At 35.8% G+C, this 21,367-nt stretch overlaps 1 protein-coding gene across 1 annotated transcript in view; it reads left to right on the top strand.

The window, feature by feature from the left end:
- The window catches only part of MTBP (MDM2 binding protein), a 60,968-nt gene extending 45,980 nt beyond the window's left edge, over window positions 1–14,988 (top strand). The window contains exons 17-22 of the mRNA XM_003782378.2: window positions 2,436–2,531; window positions 7,382–7,648; window positions 9,431–9,668; window positions 10,243–10,356; window positions 14,048–14,113; window positions 14,666–14,988. Coding sequence (XP_003782426.1) covers window positions 2,436–2,531; window positions 7,382–7,648; window positions 9,431–9,668; window positions 10,243–10,356; window positions 14,048–14,113; window positions 14,666–14,704 — 820 coding nt within the window. The 3' untranslated portion in view covers window positions 14,705–14,988. The remainder of the gene's footprint in view (window positions 1–2,435; window positions 2,532–7,381; window positions 7,649–9,430; window positions 9,669–10,242; window positions 10,357–14,047; window positions 14,114–14,665) is intronic.
- The last annotated feature ends 6,379 nt before the right edge of the window (window positions 14,989–21,367 follow it).

Genomic DNA, 21,367 nt, shown 5'->3' with positions numbered 1-21,367 from the left:
AAGCATAGCCTTTCAGTTGAAGAGAATGAGAAAGTATAAGGGTGCTTTTGAAACTATGATATTACCAAATAAGAATTTCGTGTCTATATGAGTAATTTACAACTGATTTGACTTCCAAGATAGTTTCCATGAAGTTACAGTTAATAAATGCTGGGTATTGCTGAAGTTGGCAAAATTACAGGTAAAATTCTGACATCAAATACTTCTAAGGATTGAATAATTGCTAATTACTCCCATTTCTTTTGTTAATGCATTGCTTTGAGAACCTTCCAGAGGACCTTAAAAAATTGTAGATCACTTTGATCAGTTTTACAAAACTAGATTTGAAAATTGATTTTAAAGGTAAATTTTGGAAAGGATTTATTTGAAGGTAGTTATATCTCAAATATTATAAGAACATTATTGCCTTTATGTGCATATTCACTTGAGAGAGAGATAGATGGCAACTTTGAAAATGTGAGGATCTTAATAACTAATAACTGGGGTTTAATGACTTAATGATCTTGATGATATAAAAGTTGTATAATTTTGTTTTTTGGTTTTTTTTTTTTTTTTGTGAGACGGAGCCTTAAGCTATCCCCCTGGGTAGAGTGCCATGGCATCACAGCTCACAGCAACCTCCAACTCCTGGGCTCAGGCGAGTCTCCTGCTTCAGCCTCCCAAGTAGCTGGACTACAGGCGCCCGCCACAATGCCTGGCCATTTTTTGGTTGCAGCCATCATTGTTGTTTGGCGGGCCCGGGCTGGGGATTCGAACCTGCCACCTTAGGTGTATGTGGCTGGCGCCTTAGCCGCTTGAGCCACAGGCGCCGAGCCAAAGTTGTATATTTTGGAAGAATTTCCTTTTCTCATAACTTTGAGAGATTGATAGTCTTTTTTGTAGGAATTCAGAAAGTGCAGAAATGTGTACATTTTGTCTATTTAGTTATTGAATTAACCTAGCAGACTGTGATGAGTTCGTCAAAAGTGAATTATTTATTGTACTCCTTTTGATTAGAATGTTGTTCTTGATGCAAAGTATAGGAGATATGGTAAATTCTTTCTGTAGAAACTGGGTGATTTATTTAGGAAAGTTAGATATGATTCTTCAATGTTAGTAGAACTGCATCATTACCAAATGTATCTTCTGTTAACATGAGAGATGGAGGATGAGCTTTCACAGCAATCAATCAGGAACTGATGTGCTCTTATTAAATGTCCGCCTTTGCAAGGAGCTATCCAAAATGTTCTATTAAATTAAACAAAGTGGAAACAGGACTCTCATGTATATGGCAAGGAAATAATGAACATTGATAAAACACAAATTTATTAAGGTGTTTCTTTTAAGTTGTGAGTGAAATTAAACAAAAGTAGGTAAAGTTGCTAGGAGGGATTGAAATGAGAAACAATATCAAGAAAAAGGTAAAAGAAAGGAGTAAAATGCTAGATACCTATAGAATTTTATATTACAAAATTACTCATTTTAATAGTCATCAAGGTACTGGGGTCATTGTAATTTACTAGAGTTATTTTTCATGGAACACTTTAAAAGGATGTATTTGAATATAAAATCTGCTTTTTAGGATTCATTATTGGCATATATCTTAAATTTTAATGTAATAATTTCAAATGCTTATCATAGTACCCTAGACAAATAGTGGAAAGGCAGTTTTCATTACTCGGGCCGTAGGGGGAAAACTGCAATAGTAACTTTATTATTGGTTTTCTACTGTTTTCTTGCCTTTCTCTGTACCATTTCTAGCTCTTCTGAATTCAAATCTCTGGTATTTCATTCTACCTATTAACTCTGTAAAGACTACTTTTGCATAATTTTCTAATTCCCATCTAACAAGTTCTGGCTTCAAGACCATGTTCTGTTACCTTAGAACAGTGGTTTCCAACTCAAGCAGAGAAGGCAGGCACCCATCAGAATAACTCAGAGATCTTAATCTAATTGCAGATTTTTATATACTTGTACAGGTCTGGGGATAGAAGGGACTGGGCATGAATATTTTATGTAAACTCAACATATTATTAGTTCTAATGTACCTGCTGATGGAAAACCCACTTCAGAAAAGAAACTGGAATCAGCAGTGAGTTTTTTTATCCTCTGTTGTTTAAAATGTTGCTGACTCATAAAGATGTCAAGATGACTACATTTTCAAGCAAGAGATATGGATCCCAATTTGTTATAGTAGGAAGTAAATACTTTTCAAGATTACTTTAATTATTCCTTTGTGAAAAAAATTTAACTTATTGCACAAAACTTAGTTCACTCTACCAAAGGAAAAAAAATCAGTTGTAGAGAAGTCAGATTTGTTTTTTCTGACATATTCTTTAACTTTCTCTTTGTCACTAAATAAATGCATACTATTGCATGGGGGATTAAAAAAAGGAAAAATAATAACAATAAATAAAACCTTAAATATGTGTACAAATGACAAACTTTTGTTTCAGGGAAAAGACTTTTGTTCTGACACCAGAACTTAGTCCTAGGAAACTTCAAGTCTTACCTTTCGAGAAAGCCTCAGTATGTCATTATCATGGAATTGAGTAAGTTTTTATTTACACTGTACTCTTTTAATGTTGTTGATTATAGGTTCTCTTGTGTGCATGCGTGTGTGTGTGCGCTGAGTGACTGTAATAAAAAAGTATATATTGAGACAGAGCCAAAGAGTGTCCAGAACCTCAAAAAACAAAACAGTACCTACTCAAATAATTTGTCTTCTTCTGAAGAAAAAAGTTATTTGATATTAGTTTTAAAGCATTTAAATATCCTATTTGTTACTAGATTTTTTTTCTTTATTAAATCATAACTATATATATGGATGCATTTATGGGATACAGTGTGCTGATTTGATATACAATGTGAAATGCTTACATCGAACTGATTAATATGTCCATCACCTCACTTATTTGTTGTGGTAAGACAGTTATACGCTTTTCTTAATAGTTTTGAAATGTACCATTGCATTATGCACATTAGGTGATTTATTTATTTATTTACTTACTTATTTTTGAGGCATAGTCTCAGTCTGTTCCCTGAGCTAGTGTATAGTGGCATTATGATAGCTCACTGCACAACTTCAAACTCATGGGCTCAAGTGATCCTCCTGCCTCAATCTCTTCTAGAGTAGCTGGAATATTTTTAGGTATTTTGCATATAACTTGAATCTGAAAGTTGAAATCAGTAAACAGTTTTTATATTATTATGATGAAAAATGGCATTCACTGCCGAGAAAATGTACTGATAATAACGTTTGCTTTATGGCCGAAATACCCTAGGACATACATGTTTTTCATGTCTTTGGCCTTGACAAACTCCCTTAAGCACTGATTTGAATAAAATAAGCTACAGTAATTCGATTTTAACTACTAGCGGAAGTGTCTATCATCTAATCATGTTTTAGATTATTTTTTCCGAAATGCCTAAATTTAGTTTTATTCTGGGTTCTATCTCCCTACTCTTTTTTTTCTGGTTTTAATTTGCTATAGAAGAATTTTAATACTACATTAAATTCATGGAATTTTAAAAGATAGGTTCTTCACAATCAATTATCAAAATATAAATTAAGACCTGTTTGAATATTATTTCCTGATGTGCTGAAAATCTACACAGAGCCTTATTAATTTGTACACATGAGAATGTTATGGGATTCTGATTCATTATAAAGGAGGAATTTTCTTCCCCTCTACCAGCTGTTCATTCCTGGAAACAAGTAAACAAATCTGGCTGAGTCCAGTTTTCATTAGTGTAAAGTTATGTTCACTAAACTGAGGACATTGAGACCAAGCTAACAAAGTTACAGGTTTCATGTTTCATCCAGAAACATGGTTTTGTCAAGAAGATTTGGCCGTATTGTGTGAGGACCTATTTATGTTCAACATACATTATGCAATAGAAACAAAATTCAAATGGCATTTTAAAGTAAATATGAAGCCACAAAGAAAGCTCTGTCTTTCTGTGCTGCTGTGGCCTTTAGAACCCCACTTTAGAGGCTTTTCCTCAAATCTGACATAAAGAATATTTAGAAAAAATGTGTTAACTACTCAGGTCGAAATCACCATCTCCTAAGGCTAAATGAAGTGCAGCCACTGTTGGCCCATTTGTTTATTTTTCCATTTATCTATCCTGGAGTATAAGATACCATTGATTGTAAAATATACTGTTTTATTACACAACAAATTAAATTGAGCTTTCATACTGCGACAATCATTTGGTCACTGCATCTTCTTGTTGCTTTGAAGTTTCCTTCACTATTCCAGAAGGTTTGGCAGTTTTTCCTGCCTTCATTGGGATTATTTTGTGTATGATAGGCAGTATTTTGTCTGTTTCTTATTTATAAACAAAAATAGCTTCACCATCCATTGGCTACTTTTCTTTGTCAGGACTCATAAAAGATTTGGTTATAATTTTGTGAGAAAATATGAAATTATTGTCATTCATCCAACACTAAATATTTACTTCACTAATGTAAAATATGCACCTGCTACTGCTTCTTTTCCTTTCTAATTTACACAGTAAATTTTTCTTTCAATTGCGAATCATAATTTACATTATAGTATAATCATTTTAAAGACATTTTAAATGGCAATTAAAGTCAACATGTACAATGTACATAATGCGTCCTACTTCTACCTGGAGCGACTGATAGATTCTAGAGCAGCATTAGGAAGGTTGAGAACCATGCCTAGACACTTTCTTAAAACTCATAGCTCTAAATATTACTCTAGAGCATGGTTCTCAACCTTCCTAATGCTGCAATGTATTCTCATTGTTACAAAGGAGTCATGACCCACAAGCTGAGAACAGCTGCTCTAGAATCTATCAGTCGCTCCAGGTAGAAGTAGGACGCATTGGTAATGTAGGGTTGCTGCTGATTTTTTAATGAAATATATTTTGTTAGCCACAGACTACAGAAAGAACATTAGACAGAGATGCAAGAGACCTAAGTTCACTCCCTGTTCTGGCATCAAATAACATTGTGACTTTGAAGCTCAGTTTTCTCACCTATTACGTTAAACAGATAAGATGAGAGATTTTTTTCCAGTTTTAAGGTATATTTAGAATCCCCTAGACAGGTTTTTTCTTTTAAATTGTATATATTTAAAGTATATGACGTAATGTTTTGAGATACACATATATGTACACCCACAATGAAATTATTACTATAGTCAAGCATATTAACATATCCATCATCTCACCAAGTTACTTATTATCACTTTTCTGTGTGTTAGGAGAGCCCCTAAAGTCCATTCCCTTAGCAGATTTCCAGTATTCCAGGCAATATTAACTATAGTCTGCATGCTGTACATGGATTACATCTCTAGATTGATTCATCCTACACAACTCTGTAACTCTGTACCCTTTAAGCTACATCTCCTCATATCCCTCCAAACCCCATAACCACCATTCTCCTCTCCATTTCTGTTTATATGACCTTTTGATTAAGAATTACCTAAGCAGCTTTTAAAAAATTTAAAAAATGTTAATAACTTGATGTCACCCCCGACTGATCACATCAGAAACTCTGGGCATGTAGTATTTCTTAAAAGCTCTTCGGACGATTCTAATGTTCAGCCATGTGTTGAACACTGAGTAAGATGATCTTTACACTTACATAAGAGATAGTATACTAAAATGTTAAAGTCAAGTTCTGAAGTCACCAACTTGGGTTTAAATTCTGACTATGCTACATAGTATTAATGGTACTGGAAGATTTGCTGTGCTAGAAAATAAATCTAATGATGATGATAATATACAGTTATTGATTGCTTTGCTTGCGCGTTTCAGCCACTGATTCTTATTGTTTATATGTACTAATACAAGAAATTCTCACAATAGCTTTTTTAGATAAGTACTTTCAATCTCATATTGCAGATGAGGCAACAGAATCGTAGATGAAGTTAAGTAATGTGGCCAAGTTCACACATCTACTAAGTAGAACTCACATTTAAATCCCTGGCATCTGGCTCCATAGTCTGCACTCTTAGAAATCAAATATGTAAGTGACGAAAGATAAAGTTCTTTTTTTTTTTTTTTTGAGACGGAGCCTCAAGCTATCCCCCTGGGTAGAGTGCCATGGCATCACACTCACAGCAACCTCCAACTCCTGGGCTCAAGCGAGTCTCCTGCCTCAGCCTCCCAAGTAGCTGGGACCACAGGCGCCCGCCACAACGCCCGGCCATTTTTTGGTTGCAGCCATCATTGTTGTTTGGCGGGCCCGGGCTGGGGATTTGAACCCGCCACCTTAGGTGTATGTGGCTGGCGCCTTAGCCGCTTGAGCCACAGGCGCCGAGCCGAAAGATAAAGTTCTTAAAACTTACAGCAGGCAATCAGATGTTTGGGGAATGATACTCTCTTTGGGAGTTGAACTAAAAGCTTATGGATCCAAAAATCTGATTTTAGAGAGCATTCTTAGAATTTGACAGGTAGAAAGGACAGATTACAGAGAAAGGTTTTAATTTTGACAATCCTGTCATCACATATGTAAAACTGTTTGTATTTTCTTTTTATTTTTTTTAAATATGAGTTAGCAATTATTTTATTTTATTTTATTTTATTTTTATTTTGTTGTTGTTGCTGCAGTTTGGGCCGGGGCCGGGTACAGACCTGCCAGCCTCAGTATATGGAACCAGTGCCTTACTCCCTGAGCCACAGGCGCTACCCTATTTGTATTTTCTTGATGCATTTGTAGAAGGGGAAGAAAGTGAAGAGCTTTCCAAGGTCACACAGCTCATAGGTGATCTTCCTGATTTGTTGTGCTTAACAACTTGGAATTTCTTTGAGTCCAAAAGCATTCACTGAACTAACATTTCATTGATTTCCTGAATCAGTTTTAGCTAGAAACCAGATACACAGATGAAGTGTTTGAAGGAAAATCTGTCAGTCAGTTAATAAGATGGGAAGTAAGTTTTAAAGAAAAAAATCAAAATGTTCTAAGCTGTTTGGTAAGCTTGTTTAGAAGCCTTTATAGCTTTTTAATCTGTGTGTTGAGAATAAACTTGCTCTTTCTAACAAAAGTCAGCGTTCATGTTGTCTATCAGCCATGCTGAAAAAGCAGAGGTTGGTAGAGTTTTAAAAAGTATTAAAACGGCAACTGTATTATTTGGAAAAGAAGCCAAAGGATTAACTTAAATCTGTTGCACAGAACCACACTCAAAGAAAAATCAGATTTTACTTCACATTTTTTAACCTTTTGCCATGTCATATAGCAAACTAGAAAAAAAAAAAAAAACTTGTGAGGGAAATAGGCCATTCACCCAACCTGCCAGCAATTATTTGGAAATTAAGTAAGAACTTTAAAAGTAATTTTTTTTTTTTTACTATCTTCTAATTGAGTGGGAAAAATTTATTGCTCTCATGAAGGCTTTGATTTTTAATATTCTTTTCCTCATTTTAGATACTGCTTGGATGGCCGAAAAGCGCTGGAAAGAGATGGCGGATTCTCTGAACTTCAGTCTCGTCTTATTCGTTACGAAACTCAGACTACCTGCACCAGAGAAAGTTTTCCTGTACCTGCTGTGCTGAGCCCTCTTCCATCTCCTGCAGTTTTGTCGGAGACTGGAAGTGTTCCTGACGGAGATTCTTTACAAAGTGAGCTTCGAACTGAAGGATCCAGACTGAAAAGGAGATCTAAAGATCTGGATTGCCTTTATCCCAAAAAAAGGTGATCTATTCAGTATCTTAAGATACATAGTATCTTGCCAGAAAGTATTTTAGTTTCTAGAGGATTTTTTTTATTTCATGTTAGTCTTTCAGATTAATTCTTTCATGCCAGAAAGTTTGTTTTTATTATGAACAGTAGATGATTTTGCTGTAAGTTATAAAAAGAAATGACTTGGGAAAAACAATTTCTTGCTTATATGCTAATATGTAAACATTAGCATAATGGATTGTAAAGTTTTTAAATCATGGCACACTGAAGATCTCACCCCACAGATGCAGCAGCTGAGCTGCTTGGTGATGAAGGTATTTGGGGTTGGGGGTTGTGTTAGCTCACCTTTCCCTCTCTCCCTACTGCTGGCTTAGCCCCTTAAGCCAAGGGTTCCATGAGGCATGATTTTAAAACCACTTGTTATGTAAAAAATATAGTTTTCAAAGCCTATATGATAATACATTATGTAAAACTTTTCTAGTTTTTTTTTTTTTTGCTAGCTAAAACAATAAATACATGGTTAGAAATTAGAAGTTTATATAATGAGAATTAATGTGTATTGAATTTATATATCTTTAAAACCTTTGTCAATTTTAGCTTCTTGGCATCTAAAACAAGCCTAAAATTATATCAGATATGCAAAAAGTATAAAGTATACTTTGAAAGCAAAATTTTAATACCCATTTATGAGTAGATGAGGATTAAAATATTGTTTGCCTGATATGGAAGAACTGTGGCAGAACTAAATTATTTTGGTGAGGACTTTATAAATTCATAGTACTCTTTTTTTTTTTTTTGAAACAGTCTCAACTCTGTCTCCCCAGGCTAGAGTGCTATAGTGTCAGTCTAGATGATAGCCAGCTCAAACTCCCAGGTTCAAGCAGTCCTCTGGCCTCAGCCTCACAGAGTGCTAGGATTACAGGTGCCCACCATAACAGCCAGCTAATTTTTCAATTTTTGGTAGAGATAGAGTCTCACTCTTGCTCAGGGTAGTCTCAAATTTGGCCTTGAGTTTTAGTGTTAGAGGCATGAACCACCGTGCCCAGCCAATTCATAGTATTTTTTAGACCTGATCAAGCTACAAAGCAACATTAACATTTGGGTTGCTATATTTGTTATTTCTGTGCTGTGACTAATAAAAAGATACTTGTTTCTAAAAGGAGAGTACACTGCAGCCTCTGGATTAGCAGAATTGAAAGCTTTAAGACCCTGTCATGTAAAAGGAAAAACATGGGTCTTAATGGAATCAAATGTAAGCAGTTCAGACATTTTAGAAAGATTAAGCACCCATGAATTTATATAAGTAAGAAAAAGAAATTTAAAGTTGAAAGATGAGCCAATTTTATAGTTTTAACACTATTACTTATTTTGCAAAGCAGTTGCATAGGTCCAATAAGATATAAGTTGTGGTTTCTTTGTTTATCTTAATAGAAAAGCATAAGTACTTAACAAGTGAGTATTAAATCTGTCAATAACACCACCTGGCTTGCATAGCTGATTTATGTGAGAAATTACAATTTGGAGGGTGGGGGAAAGTATAACAATGTTACTTGTTGCTGTCCCTATTAGCTAAAATCCTAGTTTGTTATTCATTGTCTTCTGTATTTTAGTCATCCATTTGAAGAACTATAAAAGACTTTATAGTATAATGTCGATTGCTTGTTCAAGGCAATGATAGCAAGAAGTCTCCTTTTCTTAAATTTATGCTTAAATAGATATATTTGTAACATTTAAGACAATGAACTTCATTCTTGATTGACTTAATCTATATTCCTGATTTTTTCCCTACTATAGACTTATGAAATCTGAGAGTTCAGATTCTCTTCTTTCTCAGACAAGTGGCAGTGTTAATCATCATCACATGATAAAGCCCAGAAAGCCACAGGCAAAGCCGTCGTTGCCACTGGCATGTCCAGTTCCTAGCTGTGAAACTCCAAAAGTCACTACAAAGTCCAGTTCAGGTCAAAAAAACGTGCAGGAACCAAAAACATCAAGGCAAACTAAGGAATCAAGATCACAGAAACATACACGGGTAAAGATTTATTTCTCATTTCTCTCAGTTCTACATGGGGAGAAATTTCTATATTTGGTTACTTTAAAATGTATGTCTACAAATTTTATAAATGAAGTGATTTTAAGAATTTACTTTAAAATAGTCCAGTCCAAGAAGGATGATGGGAAAATGGATGGGGATATAATGAAACAAAATTAGCCACAGATTGATCATCTTTCAGGCTGATATCAAGGTAGAGATTTGTTATAAAATATTTTCCCTACTTTTCTAATTTCTACTTGAAATTTTCCATAATAAAAAATAAACACATATCTATATGTACCTGCTATTTACGTAGCTTTTTCATTCATGTCAATTCTGAACTCATTATTTGAATCCTTTTTAAGATGCTTTGGTCATTACCTGCCAACAGTAATCATGTGGCATGTCTGACAAAGTAGATGTTACTTCTCGATCATTTTGTCTTAGTGAGCTTATCTTCCTTTTACGCAGTTAAATGATTATGTAATTTACAGGATTGAACTCTAAAGCTGAAATAATAGGTTTGTACCTTTTTCAAGAAATATTAGTTGTATATTATGTTTTATTCGAGATATTAAAAGAAGTAGTTACTGAAACCCTGAAGAAACACAGTATTACTGAGGCTCATGAATGTTTCACTGCGTGCAGCCAGCGTCTCTTCGAAATCTCTAAGTTTTACCTAAAGGTACAGTGTATCCTCTACTAGTGGCAGAATTTAGTTCATGTTCAAATGTTCCTGTCTGACATTAAATAAAGAATGTTTAAATGAGTATTTTTTATGCTGTGAGTGTGTAAAATGCTGCCAGATTTTTTAAATAATGAAGATAAGAAAAAGTGAAAGCAAAATATTTTGTGTTTGATTTATTTGCTTTTAGTCCAAATATATGTATTTGTAGGCTATAGCAGTGGTGTGCTATTCATATGGGCTGATTTCCTGTCTCTTATTCATGGGAGAAGATGGAAGTTTTTGAATCCTTTCTCTTCCTCCAGCCCTGTGGTCTTCTTAACTATTGCCCTTATATATATAGAAAGCTACATTTTAACCAGTAGCCTCGGTATTTCCCCTAGGAAGTCTTTGATTTAAGTTGATAATAAGCTTCAAAAAGTAATAATTTTTTAATATAATTAGTTCTCCAGACTCATGGATTCCATACCTATGGACAGACTTTTATTGTGTTGTCATTATTCCCTAAACAGTACAGCATTGCATACTGCTTACAGAGCATTTGCGTTGTATTTATTAGGTATTATAAAAGTAATAAGTAAGTTACAGTGTATGGGGAAGTGTGGATAGGTTTTATACAAATACTGTTTCATTTTATATAAGGGACTTAACCATCCATGGATTTCAGTGTCTGTGAGGGCTCCTGGAAACAATCTTCCCCAGATACTGAGGACTGCTATGAAGTGAAAAGGTTACTGAACTAAATATCAAAACACCCAGTTTTTAATTTCAGATCTATTATCTGTTACTTATAAGACATTGGACAGATTAGCCATGCAGATGACAGTTTTTTAAAACGTAGATGGCATTAGATTATCTCCAACCTTAAGAGATTGTGGATTTTTGGTTAAAATTACAGATTGACCACAGGTATTCAATTCTCTTCCTTTCTAAAATCTCTCAAGAAACATAGTATTAACCTATGAAAAACAAGGAGTCAAGAAAAAAACTATAGAAATGTTTTCATGAATAGTGTGTTATTGAATAAGAAGCTCAAGGAAGTATGATGTAGCAGAATAAAAGGAGTTACAGTCAAATCGCATGCCTGGTGGAGGACCGGAGAGAGCCATGCTGATTTCACTGGCAGAATCTCGGAGGTGCTCAGGATTAGGAGATACCAGGTGTTATGGATCGCAGGGGGAAGGTGCCGGGTGGAAGGAGGGGAGTTAAATGAAGATGTACACGGTGAACTGGGAGTCCTTGGGCTGGCTCTGCATGCCTTTTCCCCACCGTGTTAACTCCAAGGTCCTTTACACATAGTTCTTTCCTTCAACCTCTGGGATAGTCTCTAGGGAAGAAACTGGAGGCTGCACTGAGAAAGCCAACAGCACCTGGTCACCCTGCCTTGAAAAGAAACCGTGACAAGCTCTGTACAGACTTAGCTTTCAAAAGGACTTTTAGTGTCTCATTTTTTTTTTATTTTATTATTTATTTATTTTGAGTCAGAGTCTCATGTTGCCCTCCGTAGAGTGCCATGGTATCAGAGCTCATAGCAACCTCAAATTCTTGGGCTCAAGCAATTCTTTTGCCTCAGCCTCTCAAGTAGCTGAGACTATAGGCGCCCGCCACAATGCCTGGCTATTTTATTATTTTTATTTTATTTTATTTTATTTTTTGGTTTAGTAGGCCCTGGCTCCCTGTTTGAACCCACCAGCCCCAGTGCAGGTGGCTGGTGCTCTAATCACTGAGCTACAGGTGCCTAGTGTCTCATTTTTAAATATGACTGGACAGCCAGGGATTAGCAGGCATTGAAGAAAACTTCTAAGAAAGTGCTGCCAAAATATAATGAAATAAAGGGTACTCTGAAGGAAGAGAAAATTAAAGAAAACTTCATGACAATTGTAATTCTCCTCCAAAGAAGATAATTTCGCCTGTAAAACTAGAACAGTCTGTTGTTTCCCCTCAAAAATATATATAGAATGTGAAATCTTGAAATTAATATGAACTCAGTTCAGTAGAAGCACGGAACAGTTGAGATGAAAAAAGTTACCAGAAATTAGAGCCAAATGACAAAAACATCCAGTGTAAGATAAGAAAATAGAGAAAAAGGAGTGAAAATTGTCAAAAAGTGTAACATATTTTTCCAAAACTATACACAAGCCTCCTGCTAAAAAGGGCACACAGCTTATCTAGACCAATAAATGAAAATTCTGCAATAAGCCACTTTGTTGTAGGAATTTTATACTTCCTAGCATAGAGAGAACATTTTCTAAAAGATTCCCAGGAGTGAATGTAGCTTACAGGTAAAGAATCAAGAATCAGAACAGCTTTGGACATCTCCACAGTGACATTATATGCTAGAAGACATTAGAAAAGTATCTTCAGATTCCAAGGGAACGTGATGTATCTGTTGAGTCCTATATGTGGTGTAGAACTCAGTCAGGTCTGGAGATTTAAGGAAGATACACTCAAACATAGAAAATCTTAAAAGACTATCTTACCTTTTGAGTAATTTGTTAGAAGATGAAGTTCAGTAGAACCAAGGGACTGGATCAAGAAATAAAACAAAAACTAACATGGAATGGGGAAGATAAGTCTTCCTAGGAAAAGGCCTAGGCAGCAACTATTGTGGGAGAAAGATCTCCAAGTTAAAAAAAGAAATTAAAAAACATAGAAACAAAAAACTGAACCAAGATTATTCAGTATACTTCAGTGTTTCAAAAAACATTGGTGTACAACTATTGCTAACATTTAAGGGGAGTAAAAAGACCATAGAATTATATATGTGGAAAACTAAGTAACTGGTAGTTACTGATTTAACAGGTGGTTTAACTACAGGACAAATATAATAATGGATTAAAGAGAAATTATAACCATAGCACATTAATTAGCTCAAGACTAAACAGTATTTACCTAGAAAATGCAAACACTGTTTAGAAATCAAAAATTGTAGTGCAACTTTTATTAAGAAAAGGAAATGGTATTTACAAGAACGGAATCTGTGATTGTTACTGTCTAAAATTGTTAAAGGACAAGTATAAACATACAAGTTAGCAGCACAAGGCTGAGGCAGGAGGACTGCTCCAGTCCAGGCATTCGAGGCTGCAGTGAGCTGTGATGATGCTACTGTACTTCCACCTGGGTGAGAGAACAGCCAGACTCCCTGCCTCAAAAGAGGGGGGAAAAAAGACAAAGAAGAAACATGAATGTGTCAACAAAAGAAGCAGCAAAGAATTGAAAGTGGCTGCCCCTAAGGAGCATAACTTAAGAAACAGCCCTCTGTAGTCCAATTTGATGTAATCATTAAATTTTAAAAAGCAAAGGACATCAGTTTTCTTTCCTATGTCATCCCTCTTTGTGATGGAGTCAAATAGTCAAAATGAAGAAAAAGGGTAGCTGATAAATAAATGTAAACCATATATTCATTTCTTAAGTAATGAATCATTAGTGGATACTCGTGGTGGAGATTGGGGCTTAGATTTGGTCGGCCTGATTGGGAATATGAGATGAGAGTGATTTATGTATATGGGTATGTATTTTGATATTTGAGAAGGGAGTTAAATTATAATTTATTACCCTTTTGTAGCATTTCCTTAACTACCTTGATACTTGGAGAATGATTCAGGATAACCTCAAGCTTATTTAATAATAATGAGTTGTTCTCTGTAATGTAATGTGCACATTGTGAACTGCTCTACTTTCTTATGTTTAGGATCTTAAAACTTCAAGGGGTCTATTTGGAGAAATGAAAAAAACAGCTAACAACAATGCTTTACAGGTAAATAAATTATGCCTAAGAAACTACATTCAGTTAAATTGGTATTTTATTTCGGGGGCAATATGACGCTTTATTATGCAGCTTTGTCTTTTGAAGACTCTTTAGGGCACTTAGCAGACTTATTTAGGCAGCGTAGTTAATAGCACTCAGTAGGTTGCTTAGTCAACAAAAGATTTCTAAAGGGATATTAAGAAAGAAAAAGACTAAACCATCTAAAGGGCGGAATAACTAATCCATTCTGATGGGCAATTTTCAAAGTTTGGTTTAGTTTCTTTGAGTGACCATTTGAAAGGCATTTTTAGGTAAAGGTGAGGAAAGTGAGGAAGAATCTTCATTCTGTCAAATGAGAACAATACTGTTCTCAACATTGAAAGTACAGAAAAGGGTGTTCTTCCATTAGAAAATAAATGTGTTTTTAAGTGTAAAATTTAAATGTATTCCTTTTTATTTAAAATTTTTTGCCATATTCTTTTGAAGTTTTTACAATATATTTTTCTATCACTTGTGTTTTCAGTAGAAAAGTATCATAATCATATTTTTTTCTCCTCCTAGGTAATCGAATGGGTATTAGAAAAGACAAGCAAGAAATGACCCAGAATCATTCTCTTTAGGACCATTTTGAATTGGGTGGAGCTATTATCTACTACTTTTCTCTTAGTTTGAAAATCAGAAACAAATTTCAAATTTTATTCAAAGAATAGATATCTTATTTCTAAGGAATTTCATAAATACGTATGTAGTTTTGGGGCTACTCAGTTAATGTTTTAATTTTGTGCATATTTTATACAGTTTTACTATATTTTATTTTAATTAAGTTATTTTTATATGTTGTTAAATTTTTACTCTTGGTTATTTAATTAGCACAATAAATAGAAATATTTCTTTACGTCTTGGATTCTATAATATGTCTTTGTTATAAGGCCTAATAATTAGGCCTTAAATTTTTCAGTCTCAAATAGGATATTGCCAGTGGCTTTACCCGCAACAGCATAGTTTATTGGACTGTTTCTAATTTAGAGAGTAACAGGGAAAAAAAATCAAAAGAAGCCCCAGCTATAGAGCTGCCACGGCTGGAGCAGCTATCAATGTTTACTTGGAATCAAAAATGAAGGAAAACATTAGAAATTGTGAAGTAAGACATAATGAAAATGACAATACAGACTCCCAGAAAAAAATTTCTTTTCCCATGGTTAGAAAGACTGGAAGAAATGGAGAAGAGTAAAAAAATATATATTACCGACATTTCCTCAATATCTAAACATAACTCCTATAAATATTTTTTAATTATATATGTAATTATGTTTTAAACGCTTTCAAATTTGGGATGTTATACTATGTGTATGTTTATGTGTGTGTTAATTTATAACCGTTTTACTTAACAATATGTCATGATTTTATATTATGACATTTTAATAACTAATACATGACTCATAATTTTTTGAATCCCCCAATGTTGGACATAAATGTTCAGTTTTTTCCTATAATAAGTAAAACTTTAATGAATCTTCCTTGTATGGCATTTGTTATTTTCCTATTATAACATTTTGGTAGCAGGTTTGTGGGTTTAAGCTTTCTGGTACATATTTCCAAATTATCTTCCTGAAAGACCAATTTAAAGTTCTTCCCCCTAAAAACATTGTTCCCATTTTCTTTTTTTGATGACTAAAAATAGTAAAGGTGAATTTTTTTTAATATGTTGGAAGCTCTTTGTTCCTATCTTTTGCCCATTTTTATTTTGAGTAGTTTGACTTTTTCTTACTGGTTTGTAAGTGTTCTTATATATTAAGGATATTGGCCCTTTGTCCTTTTCTTTGTGATGTTCTAAAATTTTTAATTTTTATGCAGACTTCCCAACTACCTCTGTTTTAATTTTTATGCAGTCTTACCAACTACCTTCATGTTTAATTTTTTGAGAAAATGACAGACTTTTCCAAAGCAGCTGCACCACTTGACATTTCCACCAGCAATGTGTGAGGGTTTCAGTTTCCCCAGGTCCTTGCCAACACTTGTGATTTGTCTTTTTGATGAATGATAAGAAGCATGAAGTGGTTTGGATTTGCACTTGGTTTGGATTTGCATTTCCCTGATAACTAATGATGTTAAGCATATTTTTGTGTGCTTATTGGCCGCTTACGTATTTCTTTTTTAAGAAACATCCACTCAAATCCTTTGACCTTTTCAAAATCCAGTTGTCCTTTATGGTCGAGTTATAAGAGTTCTTTATGTATTCTGGATTTCAATCCCTAATGCGACACATGATTTTTAAATATTTTCTCCCATTCTGTGAATTCTCTTTTTCCTTTATAATTTTAGCTCTTACATTTGGGTCTATGACCCATTTTGAGATAATTTTCATATAGAGTATGGAGGAATCTGACTTCATTATTTTGCATATAAATAATCTAGTTGGCCCCTCACTATTTGTTGAAAAGACTGTTCTTTCCCCACTGAGTTTTTTTGGAACCAGAAAGCTAGCAGAATCTTACGGAATTATATCAAAATAAAAATTTTAATGCACAGGAAGCAACATAAGAAAACTCAGTTACAAGCAGGCTGCAGTAAGTCCTCAAGCCATCAATGGCTTCTCAGAAACTGTGACTTGAATTGAAACCACATACAGCACCACTTACACGTAAGGTCACCCTTTCCCAACTGGATTTCAAAATCAGTATTAATGCCTAGTCATAATGGAAGGTGTTGGAGTTATCCTCTTCTGGCCTCGCCATTGTGTATTGGATGTATAGACAGCAGTGAATTTGGTTTTCTTAGTCACAATTTGTAGAGTTTAAAAAGCCACAATATTGTAGATTTTAAAAAGCCACACACCGAGACTCTCATCCCTACCAGATGAAGATCTGAAATACTGACTTTAGCCTGTATGTGTATTAATTATTTTGAATATGTAAGGAACGAAAATTATTGTGCCCAGGGGGTAGAATGTGATAAATCTGGCCACAAAGTTTTGAGCTATTCCTGTTGAGAGATGAAGTCTATTTCCCTTGCCCCTTGCATTTGAGCTGCAATGTGACTTTTTTGACCAGAAGAGTGTGGCATAAATAACATGGTGTGAGCTGGAACCTAGGCCTCCAGAACTTTGTAGCTTCTATTTTGCTCTTGTAGGACCTTGCCCTGAGTGTAGGGAACTGGGCTAGCTACTAGAAGATGGAAGAACTGAGGTGTCCTAATCACAGCTGACACCAGCTGCCAGACATGTGAGTGAGGCATCTGGGACCTTCCGGCCTAGTGGGATGTGCCAGTGAAATATAGCCAGCCACATGACTGCGACTGGGCAAAACCAGCAAGGAACTGCCCAGCCAGCCCACCGAATAATGAGAAATAATACAATGCTGTGTTCTGAGCCACTAGGTCGGGAGGTGGCTTGTTGTGCATACATATTAGATCCTCTTTACATCCAAAAATTAACTGAGAGGCCAAGTGCAAGAAAGAAAGTTACAAAAGTCAATTTATTAAGGCCTTAGTTTGAAAGCTGTAGTAGAAGAAAAAAAAGAAATAGCTTACATTTTGGACTAGATTTCCTTTTCTTAAGAGAAAGCTTGGAAAGGAAGATGTTCCTTCCCATTTTGTGCAGGTGACAATCAGGAAGCCAGGAAGATACAATTAATTAATGAGGTATTACTGAAGGTCTTTCCTGGCCATTGCCGTTGAGTACTTGGGAGAAAATAGGCTTTATTCGCCCAAAGATTTTATAATGGAAAATTGCCAAATATATCACTGGCTTTGTTTCTTGAGAAGAACAGTTTTTTTTTTCAACATTCCCAGGCTCTGGTCCAAGCTAAGGCAGAGTTGCAGGCATCAGGCCAAGCTTGACAGCAGGCAAGTCCCCACCTCTGAGGCCAGAGTCAGCCTTGGAGGCTTTGTGCAGGCGCTGCCTCTCCCTCACCACATTGCCAGACAGCTCTGGACGGTCTAATCTGATCAGGCTCCTCTTCCCTCTCCTGGCTCCTGCCCCCGAGTAGGGAGGGCTTCCTTAGTTTTCACCATCCCTTACCTCTGCCTGACCCCTGCCGTGACACTTTGGGCAGTGTTCCTTATGTGGAGTCTTACAGTCCTCCAAGAAAAGGCCTTATTTATGTCCAGAGAAAAAAATGAATAAAGAATAACAGGCCAAAGAGAGGTTCCTGCAGCTTTTCTGTTACCATTCAAATGTGATTCTATACCTTCCTTGGACAAGGTTTCATTTTTGTAAATGAAGTATTAGACTTGCTTCCCCTAGTGAAATCAAATTTAGTATAATGTAGAGGACCATCCATGACATAATTAATCAATGGTCACAAATTCCACTAGTTCTATTCAAAATTTTTATAGACAGGTTAAAAAGGTTATTCACCATATCAGAACATTATCTGTAAAAAGAGCCTTTTTTGAAAATTGAATTTTGAAATGCACATTTAAGAAGCTCATGGAATATAGAAGGGTATTAAGGTCATCCCATCATCCCTGGTCCCATTTCCCAGCAGTAACTGATAATAAGAGGTCTTTTAAATTTTGCTTAGTGTATCCTTCTAGACACTGTTATACACATACAAGCATATTATATGCATCCATTGTTTCTCAACCAGTCCAACCCAAATGTCCCTTCTATGTAAGAAATATTTTTAATGTCTCCTTTGTTCTCATGAAGGAGAATTAGTAATGGTCTTATGCTAAGTTCCCTAGAAAACAAAACTCGAGGCAAAGATTTGTGCAGGTGCTTTATTGGGGAGGGCCAATGCCAGGGCACCAAGAATGATGAAAACGGGGGAGGGGGGAGGCAGGAAAACAAGATAGGAGTACAGGATGGTGACTGGAGGCCCAAAGAGACCCAGCCAGCCACTCAGCAGGTGTGTTCCCCCTCACACAAATGTCTATCTGGATCGAAGGTATGTGGAGGAACAGGCTTCAGACAAGTATGTAAGAGGGAGCAGGAAGAGGATGATTTATCTGCTTGGTGTCTACTATTAACTCTTGTTTGGGCCCACAAAGACTTAAGCCCCCTGCTCTGCACTGCTCAGGAAGGCAGCTCCTATGTCCGGCAGTACGGCTTTTCACCCAAGTCTGGAATGGATGACAGAACCCAGAAGTTTACATTTGCACCTCCTTGGCCAGGCAGCCAAACAGAGAGGTAAGGGAGGTAGCCTTTCCAGGTAAGCAATTGGTTGATTCTAAGGGGCAGAAACCCTTAGGTCGTGGAGCCAGCTGTGGTGCCTGCGGTGCAGTGAGCAGCTGGGAGTTCAAGAGGCGAGATGAAGGTGCTGAAGGAATCTGAGGAGAGACACAGGCTGTGTCCAGTACAGTGAAAGAACTTGCATAGACTCAGGACTTCTAATAATTGCTATCTCCTAACTGTAAGGACAAAAATAATAATAAAAGAATATGCTTTTCAATATGGAGATGCAAGGGCACAACTACACCAAAAAACGAAATGAAATACTCAAATGTTTGACTTACCAACAGGTTTTTCACCTATAGGAATAAAAAATTACGTGGGAAATGGTTCCATTGCATGTAGGACTGTCATCAGCAGAATATTTACCAACTCTGGCTCTTGTTTGTTAAATAATGGGTCTCCTCCCTGCAATCCTTATAACAACCAAGTAGCACTATACAGACTTCCAAAAGGCCCCAGGGGGTGTGGAAAGGAGGCAGTGTGACTTCTTGAGAACCACTTTAACAACAACAAAAATCTCAGGAGAAATGCATCTTGCAGAGCTCACACTTGGAGATTTTGTCCATTTTAGCACTTATACCTCAGCCGGTGTTTGTAACAATTGCTCAATATTCAAACCTGACTGTGTGCCAGGATGTATTTAGCTACTGATGGTCAGATCGACTTTTTCAGCTTCTTGTTACAAAGTGTTGCAAAGATGATCCTTATACATTAGTGTTTGTGCACTTGTGATTGTATCTGTAGAGTAAACTGCCAAACAGCCCTCCACGTTACTGCCAGATACGCAGTACTGATAGATGATACCTACCTACTGATAGATGCATAAACACCGCTTCCCAGCGCCTCCCACCACTAGGTATCACAGGTTTTAATCTTGGTCAATTCGTTCTTTAAAGATGAAAATGAAGAATTGTAAATGTCCCGTTTAAAGCCATTTTCAGATCAATCTACATTGCTTAGTATCTTTCAGCCTTGACTTTTCTTTTTATATAGGATATTCATGTAGAAGAGAAATTGGATGTTCAGTGTTTTCCAGGGTTGAACCGGGGTCATGACAGAAAGTTAGGCAGATGGAAGTTTTGGCTCTAAGAAGGTAAAAACTTTTAAACGACTCTAGCTATCCATCAATGGAATTGCCTGCCTGGGGAGATCAAGGGCTCCCTCCCCATAGCTGGAAATTTTCAATTTCAAGCTGGATGAACAACTTCAAGAGATGTTCTGGAAGAGATTCCTGAGCTTAGTGAAAAATTATACAAAGTCAGTGTTCCTAAAAGATGTAGCACCTGGGCCATGGGGTGTGTGGGGGATGACTTTAGATGGCATAAACTTAAAAAAATATATAATTGGCATATATTCATTTTATATTCATATGCTATGTTGCAATATTACTAGCAAATTATATACCCGATTATACTAAGGTAGTTCTGCTGAAATCATAAATAAAGCATAGCAAAAATGAGCTCAATGACCTTCAAAACTGAATTCTACAGTTCTAAGTCTAATCTCAATACGACTAAACTTTCAACTAGTAAAAGGACTTGAAAACTCCACCTGTTACATTTATTACAAGCAATGCAAATACAAACCAAACTCTAGTACAACAGAGAATTCAATTAGAGTATTTGGAGCTTGGTATACAGGTCAAATCCCATGAAAACTTAGTTGAAAAGGAGGTCCCTAAGCCCTAGGTGAAGACCCATTCAGAAACTATATCAATAATTTGATAACAACACTCATACTTGAGGGAGTCTGTTAAAGTTTGCTGCAATGGAAACAAATCCGCATATTTTAAATGAATTCAGGGGAAAAAGTGCAGACACAAAAGAAGTTGCTAGAGGCATCCCATTTACCCTAAGCACTTCCCAGCCCACTTTTGGAGGAAAAGAATAACAAGACATTCCCACAGTTCTCCATGAAACCACCATCGAGTCCACCATGTTACAATATGTGGAATACCATGTAAACTTCTGCACTGGAAATCACGGGAATATTTATTTAATTTATATGTAATTTTTACATGAGATTCATGATGCTATGAACATAGGCACATTTTTTTTAAAAACTCAAAAGTATATCCAAACATCATC

Source organism: Otolemur garnettii, unplaced genomic scaffold (assembly GCF_000181295.1).
Source record: "Otolemur garnettii isolate 467f Iridium unplaced genomic scaffold, OtoGar3 scaffold00004, whole genome shotgun sequence".
Lineage (NCBI taxonomy): Eukaryota > Metazoa > Chordata > Mammalia > Primates > Galagidae > Otolemur > Otolemur garnettii.
This window is presented reverse-complemented; position numbering and strand designations above follow the sequence as displayed.